Source organism: Cladophialophora bantiana, assembly GCF_000835475.1.
Source record: "Cladophialophora bantiana CBS 173.52 unplaced genomic scaffold supercont1.7, whole genome shotgun sequence".
Taxonomy (NCBI): Eukaryota; Fungi; Ascomycota; class Eurotiomycetes; order Chaetothyriales; family Herpotrichiellaceae; genus Cladophialophora; species Cladophialophora bantiana.
In genome coordinates, this window is record NW_015971581.1 from 117,154 (window position 1) to 144,792 (window position 27,639).

Sequence of the window (27,639 nt, forward strand, 5' to 3'; positions counted from 1 at the left end):
GTACTTGATCCAACTTCCATGCGAGAAGATGAATCTAGTCGGTTCCCCCATCCCGAAGCCCTTTAACCCTTTGGCAATCGCTTGGCATTGGAGGGAAACTGACAGCCCACCAGCCTGAACGCCGCCCGCCACTATCCAGCAGATGCACACAGCATCCGCCCAGTCGTGGTCGGTGGTCTCCTGATTACTTGAGATAGGAATTCGGCAGTCTAGAGAGTCCCCAAATTATATTTGTGTGATACCGGGCCTAGTGCTGAATCGCTTCAGACTTGACCCTCCCATATTTCTACTCGGTCCATGGTCTCCCCAACACCACGCTAGAGTCAAACTATCCTTGTCTGTGACCGGCATTCCAATATCTCGAGCGACTTCCCAAATGCAAAAGGTCCAGACACCTCAATAAACAGAGACACGCCCGCTAGGTTGACAGAGCCCGTCGCTAAAATACTGGGAATAGATATGCGGTAATAATCCTGAATTAGCTGACTCGCAGCTCATCCGGACTGAGTCCGATCCGGCCATTATGCTTCACTCGATATCCAAGTTGTTCATTGATTAATTTTCCAATGTCTTGCTTGCGCTGCGTATTCGATCATCACCTAGAGCGGCCAACCAGAGACATCGCTCGATTATTCCCTGCATCGGTTCGAAGTTGTACCTTGAACTGGCATCAATGAGCCGCAATAGCCCCTTCACAATGATAGCCGTACTCCTGTAGCGTTCGAAGTTGACCAGAGACTCGGTCCCGCGAGCACCTGCAACGTGAGAGGGTTTCTGTGCATTATATGTCAAGTCGCGAATATACAATCCTGTTGTACAAGTTAGCATGCGAGCCTCCAGGCGTAACCGGGAGCACCAACCTAGAAAAGGAATGCAGCCGTCGCTGAGATCAGCCGATTCCATTTCCATCCGAAGATCGTGAAAATTACGTAAAGGTTGCGCGAGTGTTTCCATATGCTTCAATAAGGACTTGTCCGGGCTTGACACCAAATCCCATGTCTTGGCGAGTCGTGTGCAGTCAGTGGAAGTCAGGGCAAGCGTGAGTTGCAGCATTGTCGCATAATTGTGCAGCCGACGAGCATGTGCTGCGACATGAATATATTTGGTGATGACTCGAGCTCTTTCATTAATATCCTGCGTCAAAACAATCTCGGACAAGGTCCATTTGACAACGAGATTGAAGCGTGTGCTGACTAGGTCGATTCCTCGAACGTTTCCATTGGAGACACACTCGACCCAATCCAGCACTTCGGCCGTCTTGTTATCCCAGCGCATTTCAACCAGATCCGACCACTCCACTTCGGACAACGCGGACTTTTCTACCAGAGTCATTTGCTGGGCAAGGACTTGCGAATCGCAAGCGAGGATAAAAGGCATGTGCGCCGGACCTGCCGGCAGACGCGCTAACGGTTGAGTAGATGATAGTTCCTGCTGCTTCGGGGTCTGCTGGTCGTCGTGCGAAGACCTGTTGACTTGTGGGTTTTTGATCTGTGGAATGGGATCAGATGCTCGCTCTGGTGGAGTGGGTATACGAAGATTCACCACGGACGCATAGGTCAACGGGTGTGCTGGTATCTCCAGTCCAGATATAGCTGTTCCAGGGGCAGCGAGCATGGGCGAAATAGAACGGCCCGCAACTTCTGAGTAATTGATGATGTCCACGGAAATCTCCGAAGATAGATCCGAAAGGTTCTCATCTTCGTCCAGCAGGAATGATCGAGCACTGTCATTGGCGGTCTCCGGTCGTGGAATGCTGGCTCTATGTTTATTTCCGCTTGGTGGAGGTCCTTTGGGTAGGTGAAATAGCTGAGGGGGATCTTGCGGAAAATAACCTGGAGCAATCATTGGTAGGTCTGCAGTTGGCTTCATAGGCAGGGGCTCGGCAGTACTCTCGTAGCCTGTTTCACGTTTCAACAATGGCAGAGAGCCATAAGACTCATCAGAATCGGCTACGCTTTCGGTTGGGAGTCCGTAGATGGAGGACCTACGAGAGGCCGCTGGCTTCACTTCTTCCACAAGGGGCTCCGGCGTAAGCGGTTCGTCAGCGGACTTTTCTGAGGCAACTTCGTCCACTGTTGTGCGAACGTTGGTGGATAGAGCAGGAGCTGGCGTCGGATGCTTGATTGCCTGTATGGAGTTGTCAGGCTCTGGTTGAGACATCCGGCTCAGCTCTGGAAGGGATCGCCGTCTCGCAGCAGCGTCAAGCGGGTGCTGTTCCATGGGTGGTGATCTCTTCTCGTAACGACCCTCAAGCTTCATCAAAGTTGCCTCGAGTCCACCATCTTCATCGTCGGGAATCGCGGAGAACCCGGCAACAGCTGCCTCGAAAGAAGGCCGGAGGTGCTGGGAGGAATGGGTATTGATCAGCGAGATCGGCTTATTTGGCGGTGGACCATCTGGCGAAGGAACGCGCTGGACAGTGTCTGTTTTCATGATGAGTAATGACCCATGAGGTGATTCAGACAGCGCGCTGGCCGTATCCAGTGAAGTATGGTGAAATGAATGATCCAACTCTTGGACGTTTTCAACCCGACGCAAGTCTCCTCCCGGCCTCCGCCTTAGGGTCTGCGTTGGTAGCCTCACCTCCGAAGCAAGATCATACTCCTCGCCATCTGCGCCCTCTGAGCCTTCCGCAAATGGTGCCTCTTCAGACTGAATAACAAGTTCGGCTGTCGCGTGAGCATCGACTGGCTTGATGTCCTCCCGAACAGTTCTGGAGCTGGCTGTCGTAGGAGAATGTGCTCTCTCAACCGCAGCCGATATGTTGAATTGGGCCTCAGACCTGTCGTCTGGCCTGATCGCGTCTGTTATGGCCCGATCCAAATTGCCACTACTCTCCTGTGATGGTGGCAGATCTATATCATGTGGAAGGACGTTTGAGCTCCTCTGCGTCGCAACCGCGTCAAAACTTGCTTTATGATCGTCCAGTAGTGTCGCATTATGAACGCTAAGAAGTGGCACAGGAGCAGCATCTCCGTAATCGAAATCATTGTCAGGTACTGGAAGCGCGCCAGACATTGATGGAAAATCCGGGCGGGTATCATCGACTATCAAAATTGAACCGCTTTGACGAGTCGCATGACTTGGCATACGCTGTGGCTCGTGCTCAGCTCCTGCAGACATGGCTGGCTGAAGAGGGCGGTTGATAGCAAAGAAGGGTGCGTAACTGATTCGATGGTTCGAAGGAAATTTTGTCTCGTAATTCTGACACGCTGCGGCCGAGAGAAGATCAATGCGCATTTCGCCCTTTCTGGGCATACCAGTGCCCGGCTTGTTACGTAGCTCATCGTGAGATTTGGACACGTTGAGAGGTAAATGTGCCTTTTGCCCTCGAATCGGTACGTCTTGAGGAGATTGTGAAACAGTGAGAAGGGTCATATCAATCTGACCGTGCTTACTTCCAAGGACTTTTCGCAAAGACCCAAAGATATTCCTCGCAACCGGCGGAGTGGGTGATTGTGTACCATGTTCTCTTCTAGGTCCTCCTCGTAAGGCTCCCATTTCGTGTCTGTCTAGTGACTGAGTGGAGTGGGACGACACAATCTGGACGAAAGGAGTGCTTGGACTGTAAAGAAGTCCTCGGATGATACTTCCGTCTTCGACAACCTGAGCAGGGTGCTCGGGTTGTGTTTTGCGAGGTGTTGGCTCTCTGTTGCTATCGATAGAGCTTGCCCCCTTCCTATGGCCTAGCGCCTTTGAAGCTGGTGCGGGCTGGGTGACCACTTGCAGGTTCGCAGGTGCATTCTTTCGCCTCAACTGAACAGAGACTGGATGAGGAGCTTTTGAATGCCCCTCTCCTCCCCCACCACTCGGGCGTAGAATGTGCTTGGGAACGAAACAAGAAGTCGCTTGAACACTGCCATCACTCAGCAGACCAGAATTGTCAGACATTTGACGATCATGACTTGGCCTAACAGCTGTATCTGCTTCGAACCAACTTTGTTGCGGCCCTCGTGGAATCGGAGCTTGAGGGGGGCCAAGTTGAGCCAGAGCAGGCTGAACGCCGATCGGCGGCCTTGGTGTGCGGTCTGTGTCAGCTATTTCTCCGGGTTGGATGTCGTCCTCCTGCTCCCCGTCAAGGTCAAAGTTCTCCGGGCCCCAGCATAATGAGCATCGCCCATTCCAGCACCGCTTTAAGTCGCGTAAGAGTTTGAGGTCGCTAAACCCATTCTCTGGATTGGCCTTGACATCATTATAAAGTCTGTTGACCTCGTTACAGAAACGTACCCGAAGGCGGTGATCAACGAAAAAGTCGTCCATAAAATAATTCAAAATCCAATGACGAAGGGCGGCAAAGGTGCGCACGCGGATAATCCTCCCGTCATCTTCTAACCGACCAATAGCCCATCTCAATCTGGCGAGGAGAAGATCAAGCACTTGATAGGTTGACATGTAGGACCGGAATGTGAGGAAAAAGTCGGAAACCAGTTCATAGTCCATGAAAGAGTCCGACGAGATCTGAGCAATGATCCGAGCAGGAGTGGCTGCGGTGATTTCCCTCACGTTCTGGCAATACCGGACAACCGAGGGGTCATCATACATCACAGTCAAATCGTCAAATACCTTGGGTTGGACGGGGCTGGACGAGCTGGAAGTTGTTGCGGATGTAGCTTTGGAGAGCGGTGGCATGCGGGGAGTAGTGGGAGCTGGCTCCTCCACTACGCTTGTGTCTTTGGCTTCGAGTTTTGCGAAGGCTTTGAGGCTGGCAGGCGGGGGCGCTGCAAAGTAGCCCTCTGCCTGCATGATTGCTTGAGTAGGCGTGACATCTGAAGGAGTGACAGAGGCCCTTGTGAACGAGGATCCCCGCAGCATTGGAGTTCCATTGGTGCTGAGGCGGAAAGTACCAATACGATAGTGTGGAATAGGGACTTCTAGTGTAGGGAGGAATTCTAGAGTCGGCTCTTCGGTGGATTCCTGCGATGTCTTTGGTCTCGCAGTCTCTGGGCGGTTAATAACGATCCTCAGAGTCCGCGACTGTGGACCTAGCAAAGACTGGCGATGCTCTTCAATTGTAGAGAAGGACTGGGACCGGCCGTGGCTGGGGAACAATACCTTGGGCCTCGGTGAAGGTCTCACTGAACGTTTCGAGGAGGCAGTTCGATGAGAATGGGAAGAGGACACGGACCGGGCGGTTGGCGCCTTTTCGTTCGATGGAGGCCGTTGGTCGCCATTACTAAGGATTGCTGGAGCCGTCGAAGGCAAATACACTGGTGAGATGATGGAGTGTGGAGATCCATTTGCCTTTTGATGCGTTGACGGAGTCAGGTAGAGAATACCACCGGTTCCCACATTGCCCACGGTGAAGTTGCGACCGTGGACATTGTCAGGGACTGTCTCCAGCGACTGCTTTGCCTTTTTAGAGGACTTTGTAGAGCGCTCTCTCAAGACCTCTGTGCTATCCTTGACGCGCCTCAACGACGTCGGTGCCTTCTTGTCCGAAACACTAGGAGCAGAGTTGTTTCTCATGTGGGTGCGGGAGATTTCAGTGTCGGGTGTTTTTGTACTTTTTCTCGGGCTAGACCCATATTGCGATGCCGAAGGGACGGTCGTGGTTCTTGTGGTGCCAGTGATGTGACTAGCAACCGCCGGGTCGAGAGAGATCAAGGAAACACGGCTGCTGAGGGAGGATTCAGAGGCGACCATAGCGGTGGCCATTGGATCAGCGAAGGTGTCGACGTTGGCTATCGAGAATCATGGTCATGCGCAAACTGCCCGAAGGAAAGATTTGGAGCTGGCAAGAACAGCGAACGAATTCATGGCATCAGCGGCGGCAACCAAAGGACAATTGGCTGAGTGCCGTGTGACGGGGAGATTACGGCGCAGTTGATCTGATCGGCAAATCAATCGACTTGAAGTTGGCAATCAGGACTCATTTGCGACGCGACAAAGAGCTGTTCCGTATAAGGATGGAAGCGGATATGGTTCGGAAGCTCCCTCGGCTGAGTGTCCAAAGCTACAGGGCATAGGACGACAGAGACAGGACGGCGATGATCGCAAGAAAGAATGACGTGTTGCAAATGTCAGTAGAGAGAGTGAGAAAGAAGTTTGAGGGAGCGGACAGTTTGGTAGTGGTACTACTGTGGTCGAGTAGTGTTTGGTGGAGGGCGCAGGTGTGAACACGGAACGAGAAGCGTGAAAAAAGAGCAAAGACGGGAAAAGCACAGGAAGGCGGCGGGTTTGGTTGGTCACCTGCGGGCGCCTTCCAGGGCCGAAGGGAGTTAAAGGTGCTGAAGGTTCAGCTGCCACGCGCGGGGAGCGGCGTGCGCAGGTCGCAGTCACCAGAGGGTCTGTGCGGCGTCCGTGGAGTGGCCGGCAAGAGATCCCTAGGCCTTGTGAACTGAGGGCGGCCAATCTCAGGCGCCCCTGACGAGCCTTGATAGGCGCGGATAGCTCGAGGCCCATCCCCTCCGTCGGGACCTGCAGCTAAAAGGTGCAGAGGGAACTTTGTCAAGGACTAGACGGCGCTCGCTTACCGAGTCTCAGAAGAAATTACCATGGTGACAGCAGAAGAAGATGACGACCATGTGGAATGCTGTTATCCTCGAAGCAAATGCGATGAGCAGAATGAGGCATCAGGTATGTTGATCAAGAGATTCAAATGGCACAGGTACGTCACTTACCTACTTGTGGACAGGTGCCTTAGGGACTAGGTACTTAGTAGGCATCTACAGAGTACAAAACTTACCAGTACTTTGTACCCAGCAGGTAGACGCGGTGGTACCTGGCAGTACTCGAGGTTAGTACCGAGTACCTAGGTACCAACCACTTCGCTTTCTCCCCGGCCACCTGCACCTCATCACACACCACACGCCCCCTCTACCCGCTCCAATCAAGACTCCTACTCGTAGGTACTCTTCTGCGTCTTGATACCTGTCAGTCATTCCATCTGGGCCAATGGAACTCCCAACAAAGCGGTCCGCACTGTACTTGGTATTCACTCTTAAGCTGAAAGATCTTCCATTGACACGGGGAAGAGCATTTTGCCTTTTTTACATCCACCACTGACCTCCTTGGGAACGTCATGACTTTGCTTTCTAGCCTTTCCATCCGACCGACCTCCAGAATAGTCCCTCCCCAGTCCACCTATGAGTGCTCCATATAGTCCACCCTACCGCCCACATGGTTCTATGGGGCGGAAAAGTGACAGTCGTCTTCGCCTTGGTCTAGGCTGATGCTCATTTCAGCGCGTCTGCGTTCGAGACTAAAGACAGATGGAGGGTAACTTGCTAAGCACAATCAATGCGGCAGTATACCTAGGATACTCAAAACTGCAGCCGAGAGCACATCCTAACCCAATGGCTGCCGAGTGAATGTAGTCCATGATATCTATCTACCGTCATCTGTAATAATTGCTTTGCGAAGCTGTTGAAACTATTCCAGAGGCCGCCGGCATCACTGACGGCAAATTGATTGTGGTGAGCAAAGCCTGTGTAAGGCTCTCCTCCATCCGTCTCATCTTGCCTTTCCCCTCAATCTCACTACTTCTTCATAGTGTAAATGCCCAAATAATTCCCCTCGGTATCCTCGAAATGCTGCATAAGTGCCTGATTCCCTTCCGGAACAACGTCGGTCATCTTCTTTCCACCTGCTTTTACAATTTTCTGGTTCACGCCAGAAATGTGTCAGTTTGGCCAAACTTGAACCAGCCTCGAACCTGAGACCGCACGACACGGATGAGAACTCACTTCCTCGTAGGACTGGATCTCGTCCACGTACAAATACAGTACAACTCCACCTTTGCCATGCGAGTCTGTCCACTCGGATTGGGTCACCCGTGTGATCCCCCCATTTGGGCAGGGTCCTCCAGGGACTTCGAACATGGCAATCTCAGCAGGGTCAAGCGCATGGCCTTCCGATGTTGTCGGACGGTTGAAGCGCCAGTTGAAAACAGTGCTGTAAAACTTTTGGGCTGGTGGTGCCGGAGATGGATCAGCGCTAGGACAACCACGGTTACAACTTGCAACATGAGCATCCTACCTCGCTGTACATCAGTAGCAAGGACATTGATCCAGCATGGCGTGCCGTCTTTAGGAGGAGTCCATTTTTCTGCCATGTTGGCGGATGCTATGAACCGCTGTGCACCACAGGAATTCCAAAGGGAAGTTCAACAGTCCTGATCTCTGAACCGAGTTGTCAGGAAATGAGATATGAAAGACGATGGTTTCCTCGGAAAGAGGTCGAGAATATATCTCCTTTGTATTGACAAGAATGCAGGATTTCGTATACAATACGATGCGCTCGCCTTTGGTCCCAACCTTCATTATGCCGATTGGTTAAGACCTTGTTGCTGCCTGGCGCCACATCAAAGCACGCCCAATTATCAACAGCAATCAGCAGCCAAGGACAACCGCGTCAGGAAGAAGGGATGTGAAGCTGTCGACAGCAAGGGCTTGAAGCGGTTGGGGGTCAGAGAAAAACGTGTGCAAGAGGAGTGAAATCCGAGGGTCGATCCTGCTCGACAGCCGGGGAAAACCTTGGAGAACATTTCCAACCTGTGAGATATGATTCAGTCCGTTGGATACTGAGGCCTGAAGCTCTTTCTGTATCTATTGGCATTGTTTGGACGACGTGTTCAGGGCGGTGCAACCAGGTCTGCGTAAGAAGGCACATAATACCCAGCGAGCCAGTACCCTGTCCGTTCGGTTGCATGCAAGGCTGAAGAGAATTTTCACTACCTGGGAACAAAGTTTTTCCTCATCCCGATCTTTTTCCGGGGAAATTTCGCCCCATGAAGAATTTTCCTTTTTCCCTTTTTCTTGGTACTCGGTCCTGTTGTCTCGCAAGCCCGGCTGAGCTCGCCGCGGGAACTTTCAACAACTCCAAAAGAGGGCTTTTGTGGTCGTTCCGTTGAAGCTCCGGCCGCTCTTGTAGGGTCCTGCTCGGCTCTTTTCATAAACATTACCCTGGTTTTGGAGCGATGTGGTTGCAACCTCACGCCCTTCGGCAAACAACCCACAGCTCCACTTTACCATGTCCATCCTACTGCAACGGGTACCTCGAACTTCATGGATCGAGCCTTTCAGATGCCGATCGTGTGGTCGTAGCGTGCCATTGGAGTCACCAGCGATTTCGCCTACTTAAAGCGGAACAACGGCATGGCCAGGTGGCAATGTAGCCTTGCAGAACATCCCTGTTTGCCCCAATGCTTTCGATATGCGACATTTATCAATCCACAAAATTTTCACATACTCGGCTTCGGCTGTATTCTGTCGCTGTTTCTTTCGTTATCTGTCATCAGAGGTCATCGCATGTGGCCGACGATCAACGCATAACGCCGGCTCTTTCGTGTATTTTAATATCAACGTCGCCCTGAAATGTTGCTGTCGTATGCTCCTCTCGGTCCGTTAGCTTTTACTTGGAAAGAGATTTTCCCCTACAATCATTACCCCGGAACGATCCACAATGGAGAAGGACATCGAAGCAATATCGGCCAGCCCCAGTGGCAGCCTCGACTTCTCCCAAGGAAAGGTTGAATTCCCTCTAGCACCCACCTCATTCGGTCGCTTCATTGGCGGTTTCAAACGGAATCCTCATGCTCGGGTCACGACCCAGGCTATTGACGCCAATGGCAGGGTGCTCCCAGATCAGCCTCCTGCCGAGCCGGCTTTAGCTATGAAGTTGAAGCAACGACATTTGCAGATGATTGCGATTGGTGGTTCGATTGGAACTGGCCTCTTTGTAGGTTCTGGTTCCGCCCTTGCGAACGGAGGTCCTGCATCATTGATTATTGCGTATGGCCTGATAGGCGTCACGTTGTACTGCACCACGCATGCTCTTGGCGAGCTCGCAGTGCAGTACCCGGTCGCTGGAGCATTCTCTGTTTACGCTAGCAGATTCGTGGATGAGGCTTGGGGATTCGCAATGGGCTGGAAGTGAGTATTATCTTGTCCTCGAAATTTGTCGAGATTGACCATTTTCCCAGCTACGCCCTCCAATGGCTGGTTACTCTTCCGCTTGAGATTGTCGCCGCGTCTCTTACACTCGAATTCTGGCCCGGTAGTCGGGATGTTAATGGGGCCGCTTGGGTAACTATCTTCCTAGTGGCCATCATTATCATCAATTTCTTCGGCGTCAGAGGCTACGGCGAGGCTGAGTTCGTCTTTTCGATCATAAAAGTCATCGCTGTTATTGGCTTCATCATACTCGGGATTATTATCAACACTGGTGGTGTCCCAGGGGACCAAAGAGGCTATATCGGCGCCCATTACTGGCATGATCCAGGTGCCTTTGTAAGCCAAGCACCATATTACGTACCTTGCTTTTCTCACCAATCTTCTCCTAGAATCACGGATTCAAGGGCTTATGCTCCGTTTTTGTCACAGCCGCCTTCTCCTTTAGTGGAACCGAGTTGGTAGGGCTGGCAGCTGCCGAGACCGAGAACCCTCGTATCGCACTACCTACCGCTGTGAAGCAGGTCTTCTGGAGAATTGCCCTTTTTTACATGGTATCACTCACCGTTGTCGGCGTCCTCGTCCCCTACAACGACCCCCAGCTCTTGAACGGCAGCTCCTCATCGGACGCCAACGCCTCCCCATTTGTCATTGCCGTTCGCAACGCCGGTATTGATGCGGTTCCTTCTATCATGAACGTCGTCATCCTCATTGCGGTTCTTTCCGTCGGAAACTCGTCCGTGTATGGATCCAGCCGTACTCTGGCTGCTCTGGCGGATATGGGACAGGCCCCTAAGATATTGGGCTATGTTGACCGCGAAGGCCGTCCGTTGGTTGCTATTATCGTTTCTTCCCTCATCGGATTTCTGTGTTACATTGTCGCGGCCGGTCCGGACACCACAACTCAAGCTTTCAATTGGATGATTGCCATTAGTGGCCTTGCTTCGATTTTCACCTGGTAAGTGATGGTGTTCTCCCGATTCACTTGTATTCCGACTAATCTGGACGTTCAAGGGCCACAATTTGTCTATGCCACATCCGCTTTCGTAGCGCCTGGCGCCTTGCCGGCCGAACCTTGGACGAACTCGCCTTCAAGTCACAAGCCACAGTGTACGGCTCGTGGTTGGGCTTAATCATGAACGTTCTGATTCTGGTGGCGCAATTTTGGACCGGCTTTGCACCGGTCGGTTATGCCGAGATGTCCGCTTCGGAGCTGGTGGAGAGCTTCTTTGAAGTCTACCTTGCCGCCCCCATCATCATTGCCATGTATGTTGGCTATAAGCTAGTGAAGAAGACCAAACTCCGAAGGACCAGCGAGATTGATATTACGAGTGGGCGAAGGGAAGTCCCCAATCTAATGGAGATTCTAGAGGAGGAGCGCAGAATTCAAGCCACTTGGCCATGGTGGAAGAAGAGCTGGAAGATGGTGTGCTAGATACGTCGAGTTCGAGATGATGATGTGCATATGTACTTGCAACAATGCATTCATATAAGAGAAGGATATCTTCTTTGATAGCAGGTCCTCCCCCGTTGTTCAGGCGTTCGATTTCCTGTGTTTGCGAATTGCTGTAGCTGTTGCCAAGGCTGATTCACTCTTCAAAGCCGTTGACCGCGCTTTGCATCGAGTACAACTCAACACCTATCCATCCCCCCGAAACCACAACAGATGAATGCTCTCTTAATTACACCGCAGACAGGTGTTATTCATTCGACAATGGACGGCCTTTACCCCGCAAACACCCGCCAAGGTTATTCTTGCTCTGCAGGAGGCAGATTCGAGACTCAACCTGCCTGAGGAACAGACAAAACATGGCTGGAGTCTCCTCAAGGCAGTGGCTCTCATCCATGTCGCCGGCATGCGTAAAGCAGACAGCTGTCAGATCGAGCACTGGCACTGTAAAGAGGCGCAAATGGAGGCCATTTACAAAGGCTACGAAGCTCCTTTGCTTCTCGTTAAAACGCTGGTCAGCTCTGCCTTACTTTCGCTATCAAGACGGGCAAACAACACCCCTACCGCTCCCCATATTTCGGAAAAAGGCTCGCTCTCTTAAAGCCTATCCGACCTTCACTCTTATCCGCTCCGGATCCGAACGAGAACCTTATGTTACTACCAGCAGGCCCGACGATTTCCCCAAGATGGCGCGAATCAACCTTCAGACCACCGAGCATGAAGAGATTCTCAACCTCATCGACACGCTGCGATTCCAAGGTATTAGTCGCTATGTTGACCTGCCTCAGGTCATTGTCTGCGGTGAGCAAAGCACCGGCAAATCTAGTATTCTTGAAGAGATTTCGGGCCTCCGCTTCCTACCAAAGATAATCTCTGTACCCGCTTCGCAACTGAACTCATCCTGCGACGTAGCTCTGCTCCAAAAGTTGTTGTCACCATCATTTCCAGTGCGGATCGCACAGAGCAAGATGCTGAATGCCTCTCAAACTTCATTCCACTGTCGACTTCGATCGCCGACTTTTCTAACGTTGTCAAATCTGCCAAAAAAGACATGGGACAAGACAATGGCAACACTGTTTTCGCAAAGGATATCTTGAGAGTCGAGCTTTGCGGTCGAACCCAGCCAAACTTGACCCTTGTTGATCTTCCGGGCATATTCTGGGCAGGCAATCCTTCCCAGTCGGACAACGATGCTGAGCTGGTGCAATCCCTGGTCAAGTCCTACATGAAGAGTAAAAGGAGCATAATCTTGGCAGTCGTTTCGGCGAAGAACGACCTGGCAAATCAAGTCACTACCAAGCTCGCTCGCGAGATTGACCCTAGCGGCTAGCGGACATCGGGTATCATCACCAAGCCAGATTTGTTAGTTGCCGCTCTGATAGCGAGGCCGCCTTTGTGAAGTTGGCGAAGAATGACGTCGTCTACTTCAAGCTGGGATGGCACGTTCTCCAGAACGGTGACTACTATACCAAAGACACGACCTCTACAGCGCGAGATGCTGCGGAGAAGGAATTTTTGCAATCCCGCGTTGGGCTGCAGCACTGCCTAGCAGTCAATTTGGGATTGACAATCTGCGCCCCTGGCTTATTCGTTTCCTGCTCGGCAAAATTCTTACAGAACTTGCCTCTCTAGTGCGAGATGTTGAGAGAGAATCGACCATCTGCAACCACAGGTTGAAATTGTTCGGTGCTCCGTGGGGCTCACTCCTTTAACAACGCGCTTACCTTTTGCATGCAAGCCAGCTGTTTGTCGATCTCATCAAGGCTTCCGTTCGTGGCACATACGAGGATGCGTTCTTCGGAAGGCAGATACTTACAAAGGCTACCACAAACGTCTCCGTGCTGTTGTTCAACAGATGCTGACTGCGTTCGCGACGAGAATGAGTATTGAAGGGCATGCTCAGGAGATTGTCCCCAAAGTGACAGATGGGCAGTCAGAGGCTAAGTCTGGTCCACAACTCATTTCCCGCCAGGCATACCTTGATTGCGTTGAGGCTCGTATGCGCCATAACCGAGGACGTGAACTCCCTGGTCTGTTTAATCCATCAATCATGGACGAATTGTTGTTTGATCAATCCAAACTGTGGCACCCCCTACTTCACGAATCGGAAGAAAAACTCGTCCCTGCAGCAAGAGCTACACTCGGGCTGGTCGTGGAACATATCTCTGATTCAGTCACTGGTGATGGGATAATGAGATACCTTGTTCGAACGGACATGGAGGCCATTATCACTGAACTGCACAAAAAGGTCGAAGAGAAAGGCCGAAGAGGTTCTCAGACCGCACAGGAAGGGCCATGCAATTGCATATAATCAGTACTTCACCGACAATCTTCAGAAGAAGCGCCACGAAGTTGAGCGAAAAGCAATGGCAGAGAAAATACAGGCATTTTATGGCGAAGTGAGACCTACTTTGGAGAACGTGTTTCGGAGAACAGTAAACAACAGTAGTACGGACACGGGAGCGCTTCTGGATGCCCTACTAAAGGATACAGAGTTGGATATGGCTAGGTTTGCGAGCATTGACGCAACCAATACCATGCAAGCCTACTGCAGGGTGAGTTGAACGATGGCAGAGGCTCTGCCATTAACATTGATAGGTTGCGCCAAAGGATATGGTCGACTCCTTCGGTATGTACCCGATGGAACAATGTCTTCTCAATGAGTTACCTGAACCCTTCAAGCCTGCCATTGTTTTCGCACTGGATGATGCCATGGTAACCAGGATCGCTGGGAATCTGCAGAGTCAGTTGCTGAACAGCAAGAGCTGAACAAAAAGTTGAATGTGCTTGAAGATACCATGATCACATTGCGGCAGAACCATCGGGGCATCTAATGAGAGTTCAATTTTCTGTTTTCCTGTTCACATCTGACTAGCGGAATTTCCAGATGACCAAGTGTTTGTCGGCAGTCCGAGCTACGAAGGAGACGAGAGCTACGAAGGAGACGAGAGCTACGAAGGAGACGAGAGCTACGAAGGAGACGAGAGCAACAGTCAGTAAGCTTGCTGATGAGAGAGATGAGTACCTATCGGGTGATGGGAGACACTAGGTCGAAGGTCGAAGGTCGAAGGATTCTTATTGGAAAGCTATTGGAAAGTAAGCAGAGCCCGGGACGAACTGTTTAGACTAGAAGCCTGAGACACGGGAGTCCTCCTTTCGGTATCGATACAAAGATAATAGGTTCAACTAAATGAACCCACTGGGATATTCATGCAACTTTTTCTGCAAGGTTTCGTCAAGGTAAAATTGAGACAGTGGCCTCCAAGTCATAGTAATTGTACCGTCTTGGTCATGACGACGGCATATCCATTCCCTCATATCAAGCGAGTCCTCAGTGGTACTCAAACAATTTCCAACTCATCCTCGCTCTCGCTCTCACCTCCACCGCCAAGGCCTTGCCCACCCGCGGTCCCAAGAGAATCTCTGCCTGCCTCTCTGATACCCTTCTCGGTGACGAAGCGCGTTTTCTTTATTGGTGACAGGCGCACATCTGCGGCGGTGCGCTTTCTGCTCTCATTGATGGTGCTGCTTGTGCAGGTGAGAATGCTTCCGGAGATAGGGCCAGAGCGCTGGCTTTGCGTCTCGCCTGCGCCTGCTGCTACAGTTAGGGTCCTTGCATCCTGGTTGACTTTTGCCTGGTCGTCCTCCCTTGTCCTCGCCTTCGTCTTCTGCCGCATGTACTCAGCCCCGGTACTCTCAAAACCCAAGCCGCCGTGCTCTCTCGAGCCGAGTCTCTGCGCGATCTCGCGCTCTTTTGCCAGTGCGGCGAGATGTTTCCTCAGACGGGCGTCGCGGTCGCTGGGGCGGGAGAGCTGACCGTCTTGACCGGGCAGAAATGGATCGTCGCTGTCCAGAAGATGTGGGCCAGCGCCTGCCCGTCGAACATGTCCGCTACCTTTGGGCCCAGTGCTGGCGATGTAATAATGGCTCTCGGTCGCCCTGTCATATCGTCGTCCATCCCGCGAGAGCAAGCCTCTGTTTCCGCCGTCTTCATCCCGCGTCTTTGGACGACTTTTCCACTCCCCAAAGCCATTCGTGCCGGTGTTGACACCCATTCGTTTGGCTTTAGTCCTATTAATCTCCGCGTTCAGATGCCATTCGCAAATGTCTGTTTTCGCGGCGTTGACCCAACTTCCACATTCCTTCCCGTCCTTTTTCAGAGTTTTGCAATATCCCAAGTCTCGAGCTGTGCCAATTTCGAGAACTATGTCGGAATCATCGGAAAGGGACAGAGAGAATGCGCCGGTATCGGCTTTCCCTGGTTTTGGAGGCAGAATGCCCGGGTTGAGGATTGCGACGACGGTGCCAGGTGTGAGGCGGTGGTAGCGAGGGAGGGCTGTGCTGAAGAGGTACAGATCGATGGTCCACGTTAGGTCTGTGAGGGTCAGAGCCATAAAGCGCCGGTGATTGCGGGAACCGTCTTCCCATTGGCGTTCCCAATCGTTGCTTCTGACTGTGCCATTATCAGGGTTGATTGTCTTATGGTCCATAGGTGAAGATTTGGAAGCAATGACAGCAAAAACGGCATAGTCGCACACAGACTCTGGGAGTTCATATGCGGGAGATTTGACGACTTTAAGGAGGTCCGGGATGCGCAAGATGGTAAACTGTTCGGAAGGAAGGGTGCGTTTGAGGAACGAATGTGGCAAAATTCGTGAAGAGAGGTGTAGCCCAGAGAAACCCTCGAATAATACCGCGCTTCCCGGTTGGGTTTCTGGATTTGTACTATGCCTGGATGGTGATGTTTTGAGATTGGGCATAGTTCGACTCTTCTTAAGTTGCCGACTGCCCATATTAGCTTCCAACGTGGCGTGGAGGACTTCATCGCGACTGTACTCGAAATATTGTCGGGTAGGTGATTGTGATGGTTGATGACTGTTAGATTCCTCTGCCGCTGATCTATACTGCTCTATTTCTGTCTGGTCGAGGGCGAACCCTTTGCTGCGGTGTTGAATTGTTGTGGCCCGACGTCGTTCACGGCTTGTTTCACGTTGGCGGGCCTCTGTCATTCGCTCGCTGAATGTCTTCCTAGACTCGCTCCTCACGGTAGACCTGGACGAAGCAGATGACCGTGCCGAGTTGAATGCTGAACATCGAGAGGATGGTCTGTCACTGCTGGGAAGCGAACTGTTCGTTTTGGTTGATCGATGACTCCCGGTTGTAGTGTTAGCTCTGCGTAGCGATACATCCGCGCCTCGAACACCTTTGTCAATTCCTAGTAGAACTCTAGTTGGTGATTTTGATACTAGTGCCTGTCTTCGTTTACTGGGGGAGGCTTTCACCTCAACCTGAGAACTGGACGGTGCGTGGGCAGACGCTGGCCGGGACGAATCTCCAGCTGGAGTTGCAGCTCTGGCCTTATTCTGCTGCAACTTCTTCAATTTCAACTTCGCTTCGACTACAGCCAATTGGAGTTGTAATGTCTCTTCGTCTTCTTCTTCCTCTTCCTCCTCAGTGCGTTCGCCCTTGGTTGTAAAGTCCTTGTTTGTGCGGGCAGCTCGCAGCCTCTCGACCAGACTAGGAGTCGTTGCCGATCGCTTCGTGGGGAATGTGTCATTCTGGTAGGCTTCGTACTTCTTGCGTCCGCTCGGAGAGCTCATGAGCGCAGCATGAGGCGAAACAGGGGGCCAGGCGATGGCCGAGGACATTTGGCTAGCAAATGGCGGTTTGCCACTAGTTGAGCTCGAGGTTTGGGAGGTTTGGGAGTTTGTCTACATTGACGGGGTGGGTGAGTTTTACAACTTTCTTCGATGGGAAGTGTTTTGAAACCATAAAGGCTCTGTCAAAAGGCCATTGAATGCAGAGTAACACACAGCCAACACAGAGAATATCAAGACTGCGGAGCGAACTTGCTCTCCCGATTGGCCGGCAAAGACGCGTCTCGACGCGCCCGATAGGCGCGTTCTGAACTATCTCACATTATTCAACTTGGTATTACCCAGAGTGCGGAGGGGATTCCTCGACCACGTCCTTTGAACTACCTTGTCTTGGGTACTAAGTGCTAACGGTGTACCGTGTATACTATCTCGACTGAAATTTTTTGAGTGATAAATGCTGTTGCATCGTCGATATGCCGGTAGCAACTCGTGCTGGCTCAGCTAGCCCAGTCAAGAAACCTTTTGAAGACACTGCAGCGGTCACCACCAACCTACAACGAGAACCCTTGAAACATTTCATCCTTCCGAGAGATATATCCGACCAAGCACGCTTTCTTCTCTTGCGACATCCCCGCGATGGAAGCGCACAAAGATTTCTGTTCTGTCCTGACAAGGGACTGTTCCACTTCAGCAGGATCAGCGCGCCCACGATGGACCCTCGAAGCCTTCTTTTCACTGCATGCCATCCCGAACGCCTACAAACTCACTTGAGACGATTACAAGATGAGTGTCAAAGAGGATTGTTATTGAGCAAGGGCTACATAAGCAAAAGTGCAGACTTCTATACGGCTGCACCATTCGACCTGGTCTTTATCCTTGTCCCTCTTGTTTTGCCGGGAACGGCAGATGGCGGGAAAGCTTTGTTTCAGCCGATTGACGATCTCCTCGAACAGCAAACACAGGACGATAAAGAGCTACGATACCTCATGGCACATGGACGAACCATGGTAGAGAACGCCATGTTAATGCTTTGCGATACTATTGAGGTAGGGGGCCAGCAGATGTATAGGCCTAGCGAAGAGAAGACATTACGCGTGATCATTCAGAAAGTGAACAACGCCGTAGACCGAGGTTTGCCAGCTAGCTTGCAGGAAAAGTTTGTAACAAGAGCATTGGAAGCACCCATACTCAGCCTTAAGCGGGAGGAGATACTCGGATCGACTCAGACGGGCCCATTACCAGGAGATGAAGACGACTTTGCACTTGACAGTCTGGACTCGCAATCTTCGGCCACAAGCACGGCTCAATCCGCCATCTTCTCCGAAGTTTCCACGACGAGTTCGATTAGGTCTGTCGACCCCGAGCCAGTGTCCAAGGAGCTGTTCGAGCTACAGAAAAGGCGGGTTGTCTTGGATTTCATCCTCGCCTCCTACCTGCCAGGTCCGATCGCAGAGCGTCTGAGAGCTCGGTTTGCTGCTCAAGATTCTGTGATCAACTTCGCGCCCTTAGAAGACCATCTCAGATCCTTGGATACTCTCAAAGCTGAAGCACTGGCATCAAGATCGATGATGGATTTTAGCAGGAAGCGGGGACTGGAAGATGACGAAGCTGCTGAGTCGAGATCGGAGAAGAAGCGGAAACAGGAGGAGGAAGAGAGAAAGAAAAAGCTGGGAGAGTCAAGAGGCGTTCGCGAACTGAAGAAGGTCAACGTGTCGGGAATGAAGAAGATGAATGACTTTTTTCCGAAGAAGCCTACCGCGACAGTGCCTTGAATGGTGAGAGATCCAATGCAAGGCAAGCAAAATTTTCGGATCATCAGCGGTCCCAGATTCCTGGTGGGAAAATCTTGAATTTGTCTGGACTAGCAACGAATCTTGGTGACGGATGCACCTCCGGAAGCTGGAGGAGTGGATCATCCGGTTGTGAGGGATGCGTGGTTATGTGCAATGGTGAGTGTCCTTTGATCTAGGTAACTTCCATGATGACCTGTATAGAGCAGTTCTCACACTCCACTTTAGAAAAGAAGGAAAGCACCGTCCAGGACACGAGCGCCTACCCGCACATTGAATGTACCTATCTCCCGGATGGAAGACATGACTCTGGCAGCCCCCTTCGACCGAGTTGTTCCGGTGACGATAGAGATGAAGAAATCGATGACGACGACACTGATGGGACATACGAGAACGGATACGAGAGACTGTGCTGGAACAGCTACCCAGCTTTCCCACAAGTAGAGATATCTCTGTATACAAGTAGAGGCGCAGTCGGGCCCGCATCACTCAACCTCTCCGAATCTCCCGGATCCGGAGGATTTGAGCTCCGATATGCACAAAAACAACCTCAACAAGCTCGTCATGAGAAACGCATCAGAAGCTAGTCGAACTACATTTCTTGATTCATCCAACCATTGGGCACAATAGCAATGTGTCCATTGGCTTTCGGCGGCGAACAACGTAATCCAGATGCATCTTCTGTGCCTTCAATGGCCAGTGTGTCGTCTTTGCATGGCTCCTGCTTCCTCCGCCCTCCCAAACTACGGACCTCGATATTGCCCTCCTGGGGATTCCCATTTCTCGATGGAGCTCGCGTCTCGAGTACAACAAGTACTTGTATGTTCCTCATGCCTTATCACCGAGCCGGCTTAACCTGACTCTAAGTATATTGTTCCAGGCTTTCCATGCACGCACTTATCACACCATGGCCTTCCTGTTCGCGCACACTATCATCAGACCACAGCAGTCACTCGTATTAACCTCAATTACTGTCTCTTCCTCGTGTATCCATACTTCAACAATCTCTCCATGACCCTTCGTTCACCATGGTTGATCGGCCGACTCCAGACGTGCCAAGTCGCTTTCCTGCCCATTCACTAATCTCATCTATGAACGAAGCGGTTCCTCCAAGTCACGAGGACCATGATAATAGTCGACAGACTGTACCTGACGAGGCTGTGAGGGACACTCCCTCGTGCGGCGAGACTACCATAGCCCATGGTGCTCCGGTGGAAGCATCATACCAAGATACAAGCGAACACGCCTATCCTCACAGCATGTCGTCCGCCTCTTCAGTAACAGACACATCGGACGGCTCCACAGGAGGAAGAACAGGCTCCAAGTTTGAACCTCTCAGAGCCGCCTCTACAGCTGAAGACAGGCGTCTTCAGCAGCACAGGAGCGTCCAGTCAGAGGAAGACTTGTTCAATGTCTTGTCGCGCAGAAGAACAAGCGCCTCGGGCAAAACCGAGGCACAGCTTCAAGAGGAAAACGACGAGATAGAGAAACTCATGTCTCGAATGTTCGGCAAAGCTCGACAGGCGCACAGCGAGGAAGAGAAGACCCGTCACAGCGGCGTTGTGTTTCGCGACTTGACGGTGAAAGGTGTCGGATTGGGCGCCAGCCTTCAGCCCACCGTGGGCGATATTTTCCTCGGCCTGCCCCGAATGATCAAAACCCTCTTCACCAAAGGCGCAAAGGCGGCCGTCGGCAAGCCACCCGTGCGAGAACTTCTGAGCCATCTGGATGGCTGTGTCAGACCTGGAGAGATGCTGCTGGTTCTCGGGAGACCAGGTTCGGGCTGTTCGACCTTTCTCAAAGCATTCTGCAACCAGAGAGAGGGGTTCGAGGCTGTTCAAGGACAAGTTACCTATGGTGGCATCGATGCAAAGACCATGAAAAGGGATTTTCGTGGAGAAGTTATCTACAATCCGGAAGATGACCTACATTATCCAACGTTGACAGTCAAGCAGACTCTGATGTTTGCCCTAAAAACTCGGACTCCGGGCAAAGACTCGAGACTGGAAGGAGAATCTCGGGAAGATTACAAGAAAGAATTTCTGCGAGTGGTCACGAAACTGTTCTGGATCGAACACACCTTGGGGACGAAAGTAGGTGATCAGTTTGTTCGAGGAGTCTCTGGTGGTGAAAAGAAACGAGTCAGCATAGCAGAAGGTACGCTCCCATTTTCGTGGTGTGAATCTGGTCACTGATGTAGTACAGCTATGATTACGAGGGCTTCTGTTCAAGGCTGGGATAACTCCAGTCGAGGTCTGGATGCAAGTACTGCACTCGAGTATGTCCAGTGCATTCGTACCCTCACCAACATGGCCCATACTTCTACAGCGGTGTCCTTGTATCAAGCTGGAGAATCGTTGTACCAACTTGTCGACAAGGTCCTGCTGATTCACGAAGGGAAGTGTCTGTACTTTGGGTCAGCTGATGATGCCAAACAATACTTCACCGACCTTGGTTTTGAATGTAAGCCACGTTGGACAACTTCTGACTTCTTAACCTCGGTTACCGATCCGCACGCGAGGTCTGTTAGGAAAGGGTGGGAAGATCGAATTCCACGAAACGCAGACGAATTCGCTGCTCTCTATCGGAAATCCCAGGCCTATCAACGAAACCTTGAAGACATTAGAGACTTTGAGGCTCAGTTGGAGGAGCGACGGGAATCTGGCGAGCCGAACATTGCAAAGAACAACAAGAAGAACTATGCCATCCCCTTTCACAAGCAGGTTCTCGCCTGCACTCAGCGGCAGTTCTTGGTTATGCTGGGCGACCAAGCTTCCTTGATCGGGAAGTGGGGAGGCATTGTATTCCAGGTACGTGTGCAGGGCGACCGCCCACGCAGGCCACACCTTGCTGACAAAATCCCAGGGACTGATTGTGGGAAGCTTGTTCTTCCAGATGCCAGACACAACTGCTGGAGCCTTTCCCAGGGGCGGTGTCATCTTCTTCGTCCTTCTTTTCAATGCCCTACTGGCTTTGGCAGAAATGACTGCCGCCTTCGCCTCCAAACTGATCCTCCTGAAGCACAAATCATTCTCCTTCTACCGTCCCGCAGCATATACCCTCGCACAAACGGTCGTCGACATCCCCTTGATAGCCATCCAGGTCCTACTGTTTAACATCATTATATACTGGATGGCTGGGCTTGCCGCTTCTGCTTCTCAGTTCTTCATCTCCTGTTTCATTATCTGGACCGTTACAATGGTCACGTATGCTTATTTCCGCATGCTCTCCGCCCTGTGCAAGACTCTGGACGATGCTACTCGTTTCACCGGCGTCTCCATTCAGATATTGGTTGTGTATACTGGCTATCTCATTCGTAGGTAATTGTGTCCGTGTTCCTTCAAAAGCTGACAACCCCTAGCACCGCACCAGATGAAGGTTTGGTTCAGCTGGCTTCGACGAATCAATTGGATACAGTATGGGTTTGAATGTCTAATGGCCAATGAATTTACTGGTCTAATTATGGAATGTGTGCCTCCCTTTCTTGTCCCTCAGGGCCCAAACGCACGACCTCAGTACCAGTCGTGCACGTTAGCTGGTAGCCGACCGGGTGAAACATCAGTGAATGGAGCTCGATACATTCACCAGGCTTTCGGGTACAGCCGTTCCCACCTCTGGCGAAATTTCGGCTTCCTATGGGCTTTCTTCGCATTCTTCCTCGCATTGGCCGCTTTTGGCATGGAAACAATGAAGCCTAATGCAGGTGGTGGCGCTATTACCGTCTTCAAGCGTGGCCAGGTCCCCAAGAAAATGGAGCAGACGATTGAAATGGGCGGCCGAGACAAGAACTTCGATCGGGACGAGGAGTCCAGAGGCTCGATTCCAGCAAATCTGATGGAGAAAGTGATGTCTCCTGGTAGTGAAAGCAACGAGTCCACGAGCACAAGGCAGGATGACTCCCTTCTGAAACATGTGGCCAAGAACGAGACAATTTACACCTTCCGGGACATTAATTATGTCATTCCCTACGAAAAGGGTCAGCGGAAGCTTCTCCGGAATGTCCAGGGATATGTTCGCCCCGGCAAACTCACCGCCCTAATGGGCGCAAGTGGTGCAGGAAAGACGACGCTCCTCAATGCTCTTGCTCAGCGCATCAACTTCGGCACGGTCACGGGCGAGTTTCTTGTCGACGGCCGCCCTTTGCCCAAGTCTTTTCAGCGCGCTACGGGATTTGCGGAGCAGATGGATATCCACGAGCCGACCTCAACAGTGAGAGAAGCGCTTCAATTCTCGGCTTTACTTCGTCAACCGAAAGAGGTGCCGGTCAAAGAGAAGTACGCATACTGCGAGACGATCATCGATCTGCTCGAAATGCGGGATATTGCAGGCGCAACGATCGGAACGGTCGGTGAGGGCCTCAATCAAGAACAGAGGAAAAGATTGACTATCGGCGTTGAGTTAGCCAGCAAACCAGAGCTTCTCATGTTCTTGGACGAGCCAACCTCGGGCCTTGATTCTGGTGCAGCATTCAATATTGTGAGATTTTTGAGGAAGCTAGCGGATGCTGGTCAAGCTATTCTCTGCACAATCCATCAGCCGTCAGCAGTCCTCTTCGAACATTTCGATGAGCTCATCTTGCTCAAGGCTGGCGGTCGGGTTGTGTATCACGGCCCTCTTGGTCATGACTCGCAAGAGCTCATTCATTACTTCGAGGAGAATGGAGCGCGGAAATGTCCTCCAGATGCAAATCCCGCAGAGTACATGCTCGAAGTGATTGGCGCTGGCGATCCCAATTATAAGGGAAGCGACTGGGGCGATGTCTGGGAACAAAGCACGAACCATCAAGCTCGATCTGATGAGATATCCGAGATGATCCAACGCAGGCAGAACGTGGAACAGAGTAAGAATGTCAAGGACGATCGAGAATATGCCATGCCTCTTGGAACCCAGACTATTGCGGTAGTTAAAAGGTCGTTTGTCGCATACTGGGTGAGTACCAAAGCTATTCTCCATGTACATTTCGACTGACTTCCTCATAGCGGACTCCAAACTATATTCTCGGCAAATTCATCCTTCATATCATGACTGGCTTGTTCAGCACCTTCACCTTTTACCACCTCGGCTTTGCCTCTATCGACATGCAATCACGCCTCTTTGCTGTCTTTCTGGTGCTCACAATTTCTCCACCGCTCATTCAGCAACTGCAACCCGTCTTTATTCATTCTCGAAATACATTCCGGTCACGAGAGAACAATGCTAAGATTTACAGCTGGTTTGCTTGGACGACAGGTGCTGTTCTCGCCGAAATCCCTTACTCCTTGGTCGCTGGAGTCATCTTCTATTGTTGTTGGTGGTTCGGAATCGCCGGCTACCGCACTTCGACCTCATCTTTCATCTCAGGCTTCCTATTGCTTTGCATACTGCTCTTCGAGTTATACTATATCAGCTTTGGACAGGCTATCGCCTCATTCGCACCAAATGAACTGCTTGCGAGTCTGCTGGTGCCGGTCTTTTTCCTGTTCGTCGTGAGCTTTTGTGGTGTCGTCGTGCCGCCGCACCAATTACCAACATTTTGGCGAAGTTGGTAGGTGTCTTTCGCCCTAGGCCTCGGCCGCTACCTTATCCCGGAAGTTATATTGAAGCTCTTGCTGATGATTTCCAGGATGTATTGGCTGACCCCATTCCACTACCTTCTTGAGGCCATGCTAGGGGTAAGTTGCGACGTCCCGCCTATATTCCGAAAGCTATACTGACAGCCATTGTAGTCAATCATCCATAACCAACCTGTCCGCTGCAACCAGGGAGAATTTGCTCGATTCGTGAGTCAATTTTTCCGATTTGAGTGGTCAATATCTTAATTTTTCCTTTCAGAGCGCACCCCCAGGCTATACCTGTCAATCATATACGCAACAATATATTGCTCAAGCCGGCGGCTACGTTCAGGTCGGAGCCGATGGTCTTTGCGAGTTCTGCCAGTACGCGACCGGTGACCAATTTGGCCACGGGTTCTCCGTATACTACTCGCATCACTGGCGCAACTTTGGGATTTTCACCGGGTTTATCGTGTTCAATTACGCTGTCGTTTATTCGGCAACGTTCCTAAGGTTCAAGGCGAAGAATCCGTTTAAGACACTGCTGATGAGAAGGAAACAAATGAACGGTTAAACATACGATTTTCTCGCATGCCCCAGGTTGGGCCGCTCTTTGAGAGTTGGAATGCGATGTTCAAGGTCTAAGAAAGCTTGATGTAAGGGCGACTATGTGATTACCCTTATATTCAATTCGATTATCATTCGTATCGACAAGATTCCGCGCCTGCGGCCTGCCCAGTGAGCTTTCAAATGGAATTTCCGTCCCTTCGGTCACACCGGGATTTCCTCAGGGTCAGTGAAAAGTGGCTCCAGCAAGACTTTAAAAAGGATCCGAACTCAATTAGCGTTGTAGAGTACGAGGCAATCAATAAACTACTCGAAAGAATCAAAGGTTCAGGCCAACTCCTCCGCGTATTTGTGGAGGTTGAATGATCATCCAAAATGCATGCATTATGGCAGTGTCAAGTGGTAGACGACCTTTCGCCGCGACAGACGGAGGCACAACTGCCACTTTGACGGTGATTAGGCATATTTAGGCTCGGTAGTGCGCAACAAAGATTTCAGAGATGATGAACCATCAACGCCTAACAAATATCGGAGGGTATCAACGGCGGACCTCTTGCTGTTCCTCCCACCTTTTTAGGCTAATACTTCGTCAACCTCCTGCGCAGGTACTCTTTCCTGGATTGCATCCATCCCGAGGAGGAACTGTCGGCACCACTGCGAGAGTGGTAGGGATGACTTGCTGCCTGCTTGCGAAATGTGGAGAAGGCGTGATGGCGGAGGACTTGGTTGGGTGAGCGTTGGAGGTAGTCTGTTTCGGGGTCTTCTTTGAGGCCGGGGAGGATGTGCCTGTCGATTTTGGTATTTTTGGAGGAATACTGGTCGTTCGTTTCGGACTTGGGTTTGGAGTTGGCTTCATTGACGACGGCGTTTGAGACGCTGTTGCTATTTTTGACGCCACTGTTTTCTTGAATCCCAGGGTCGCCTGGGTAGTGGAGGAGGCGGGAGGAGGAACAGTGGAAGACGAAGCAGCAAGGGCCGGTGCTGCGTTCACACTAGCGAAGCTACTACACCGGGTATCACCTGCGGCGAGGGTTGAATGATACTCGTGAGAAACGCGTCGCAAATGGCGAACATCGATTCTGGCGCACAGACGAGTTGGCCCGAGTAGGCACATTGGCCCTTAGGCAGATACGTTAGTTCCGGGGAGGGCTAGGCAGCAATGAGCCTTGTATAGAAGAGTAAGACGAGGTCAGACGGGTGTATCATCTTTGTGGTGTAGATTCGATTTCTTGTGTGTTCCATGTTTGCAACAGGACGTAACGCAATCGGGGGGTGCTGGCGTGGTTTAATGATCTCCCTCAAGTGAAGATTATCAAAAGAAGACAGCAAATAAAGTCAGAGCCCCGGAGCCCCGGAGCCGATTGTTGAAGCCTTTGTTGCTCTAGACATCGCTGGTTTTTGTTGGCTTTATCGGCAAAGCGCTCTGTTCCATTAAGTCGATTGACTGAGACAATGAGTATGCTCTGTCTGTGGCATATTATTGGGTGGCCCGTGATGTGTTGCGACCAGATATGACGAGGCTGGCTGCGAAAAGGAGCTCTGCCTCATCGAGAGACCCCGATACCGTGGTGATGATCGTGTGAACTCTTTCTGATGGTCTACTGGTGGCTCAATCGGTTGGCAAACAACGGTGTTTGCGAGACTGTGGAATTTTGCTTCACGTCCTTAGCAAAGCCGTGTCCTTTAATGCCTCCAATATTCACTGCCGGGCAACTAGGCAACCGTGTTGCCCATTACACCGTGTGCTCAAACAGTCGCAGGATCGTGCCCTGCTTCAACCTTTTTGTATGATATCAACACGACATGCGTCTGCTAGGGTTGACGTTGCAGTCTGCTCTCTTCTTCCTGTCACGGCTAGAGACAACTGCCGTTCATAATACTCCTTAATTTCTGTCCTCTCATCCTTTCACAAGCATGTCGTTCCATCCTCGCATAGTATTCACTGCATGCAATAGCTGGTTGTATGTTGGGCTCGCCAATGCAAGATCTCGGCTCAGAGATAGGGAACTTTATCAATACCTAATATTAGTCTCGATGATGTCAGATGGCAGTGCAGCCGAAAGTATCGAGGCGTGTCGACGCCGTCGACGCGCGGCTGGTCAGAGCGGAGGTCAATTCGAGATGGTTCGATATAGCGGCGCAATCAGTTATCGCTATGTCTGGTCAGACAAAGAGAAACACTTCGTTGATCAACTCGGGGCCTGGACGTGCGCCGAATCCACCGAAGATTTGGTTGTGACCGAGTCGGAGAAGACACCCATACAAGATTCCCAGGCCGAGATAATGAGAGATAAGCTGGACGAGGAAGGTGTCGTAGCCAATGTGTCGAACACTGGAACAAAGACGGCACATGAAGATGTTGGTTGCATGGAGATCATGGCTTCTGGAAAAGCGAACGGAAACGAGCGAAGAGCTTTCGGAAGGCTGAATATACGCATTTCTGGCTGGCTGCAGAGCGAAAAGGACGATTGCAAAGAAGATGCAGATCAAAGACCCGCCCTAGAATTTCCAAGCACCAGGTGTTGTTTTTGGATTCGCAGAGTCCTGCCAAAGAGCAATTAGCCCTGAAAGCGGACCGTAAGCTCCCCTTCATGTGACGGGCGATTCGACTTCGGCGGCAACCATATCGTTCAGATACTTTGTCGTAAGCGGCGCAGGCTTACAGAGATTCACAGGTGTGTCGAGACATGTGGATGTGAACAAGGAATTCTTTACTCCACCACAATATAGAACGAATTCAGCCAGACAATTGGGCAATGGACTTCTTTGCTGGGACGTCTCCGACGACGAAGGATTCCACGACGGCGAATGATA

At 51.4% G+C, this 27,639-nt stretch overlaps 9 protein-coding genes across 9 annotated transcripts; 6 read left to right on the forward strand and 3 right to left on the reverse strand.

Moving 5' to 3' along the window:
• Window positions 1-555: 555 nt before the first annotated feature.
• Window positions 556-5,655, reverse strand: Z519_05047 (uncharacterized protein; the record flags this gene model as incomplete). The annotated part of the gene is made up of 2 exons (XM_016762788.1): window positions 556-809; window positions 861-5,655. 2 exons carry the CDS (start codon window positions 5,653-5,655, stop codon window positions 556-558), a joined length of 5,049 nt encoding a protein of 1,682 aa, XP_016620401.1.
• Window positions 5,656-7,478: 1,823 nt separating this feature from the next.
• Z519_05048 (uncharacterized protein) lies at window positions 7,479-8,053 on the reverse strand (the record flags this gene model as incomplete). Its single annotated transcript, XM_016762789.1, has 3 exons — window positions 7,479-7,601; window positions 7,686-7,909; window positions 7,978-8,053. The coding sequence occupies 3 exons, from the start codon at window positions 8,051-8,053 to the stop codon at window positions 7,479-7,481; spliced, it is 423 nt and encodes a 140-aa protein (XP_016620402.1).
• Window positions 8,054-9,402: 1,349 nt separating this feature from the next.
• Window positions 9,403-11,325, forward strand: Z519_05049 (uncharacterized protein; the record flags this gene model as incomplete). Its single annotated transcript, XM_016762790.1, has 4 exons — window positions 9,403-9,872; window positions 9,923-10,229; window positions 10,283-10,848; window positions 10,905-11,325. 4 exons carry the CDS (start codon window positions 9,403-9,405, stop codon window positions 11,323-11,325), a joined length of 1,764 nt encoding a protein of 587 aa, XP_016620403.1.
• Window positions 11,326-12,026: 701 nt separating this feature from the next.
• Z519_05050 (uncharacterized protein) lies at window positions 12,027-12,670 on the forward strand (the record flags this gene model as incomplete). Its single annotated transcript, XM_016762791.1, has 2 exons — window positions 12,027-12,141; window positions 12,207-12,670. The coding sequence occupies 2 exons, from the start codon at window positions 12,027-12,029 to the stop codon at window positions 12,668-12,670; spliced, it is 579 nt and encodes a 192-aa protein (XP_016620404.1).
• Window positions 12,671-13,706: 1,036 nt separating this feature from the next.
• Window positions 13,707-14,109, forward strand: Z519_05051 (uncharacterized protein; the record flags this gene model as incomplete). The annotated part of the gene is made up of 2 exons (XM_016762792.1): window positions 13,707-13,895; window positions 13,939-14,109. 2 exons carry the CDS (start codon window positions 13,707-13,709, stop codon window positions 14,107-14,109), a joined length of 360 nt encoding a protein of 119 aa, XP_016620405.1.
• Window positions 14,110-14,681: 572 nt separating this feature from the next.
• On the reverse strand, window positions 14,682-16,988 carry Z519_05052 (uncharacterized protein; the record flags this gene model as incomplete). The annotated part of the gene is made up of 1 exon (XM_016762793.1): window positions 14,682-16,988. The coding sequence occupies one exon, from the start codon at window positions 16,986-16,988 to the stop codon at window positions 14,682-14,684; it is 2,307 nt and encodes a 768-aa protein (XP_016620406.1).
• A 422-nt stretch (window positions 16,989-17,410) lies between these two features.
• Window positions 17,411-18,709, forward strand: Z519_05053 (uncharacterized protein; the record flags this gene model as incomplete). The annotated part of the gene is made up of 1 exon (XM_016762794.1): window positions 17,411-18,709. The coding sequence occupies one exon, from the start codon at window positions 17,411-17,413 to the stop codon at window positions 18,707-18,709; it is 1,299 nt and encodes a 432-aa protein (XP_016620407.1).
• Window positions 18,710-19,755: 1,046 nt separating this feature from the next.
• Z519_05054 (uncharacterized protein) lies at window positions 19,756-24,832 on the forward strand (the record flags this gene model as incomplete). The annotated part of the gene is made up of 8 exons (XM_016762795.1): window positions 19,756-20,884; window positions 20,933-21,537; window positions 21,593-22,043; window positions 22,089-23,656; window positions 23,707-24,251; window positions 24,330-24,378; window positions 24,433-24,486; window positions 24,539-24,832. 8 exons carry the CDS (start codon window positions 19,756-19,758, stop codon window positions 24,830-24,832), a joined length of 4,695 nt encoding a protein of 1,564 aa, XP_016620408.1.
• Window positions 24,833-26,862: 2,030 nt separating this feature from the next.
• Window positions 26,863-27,387, forward strand: Z519_05055 (uncharacterized protein; the record flags this gene model as incomplete). The annotated part of the gene is made up of 1 exon (XM_016762796.1): window positions 26,863-27,387. One exon carries the CDS (start codon window positions 26,863-26,865, stop codon window positions 27,385-27,387), a length of 525 nt encoding a protein of 174 aa, XP_016620409.1.
• Window positions 27,388-27,639: the final 252 nt, after the last annotated feature.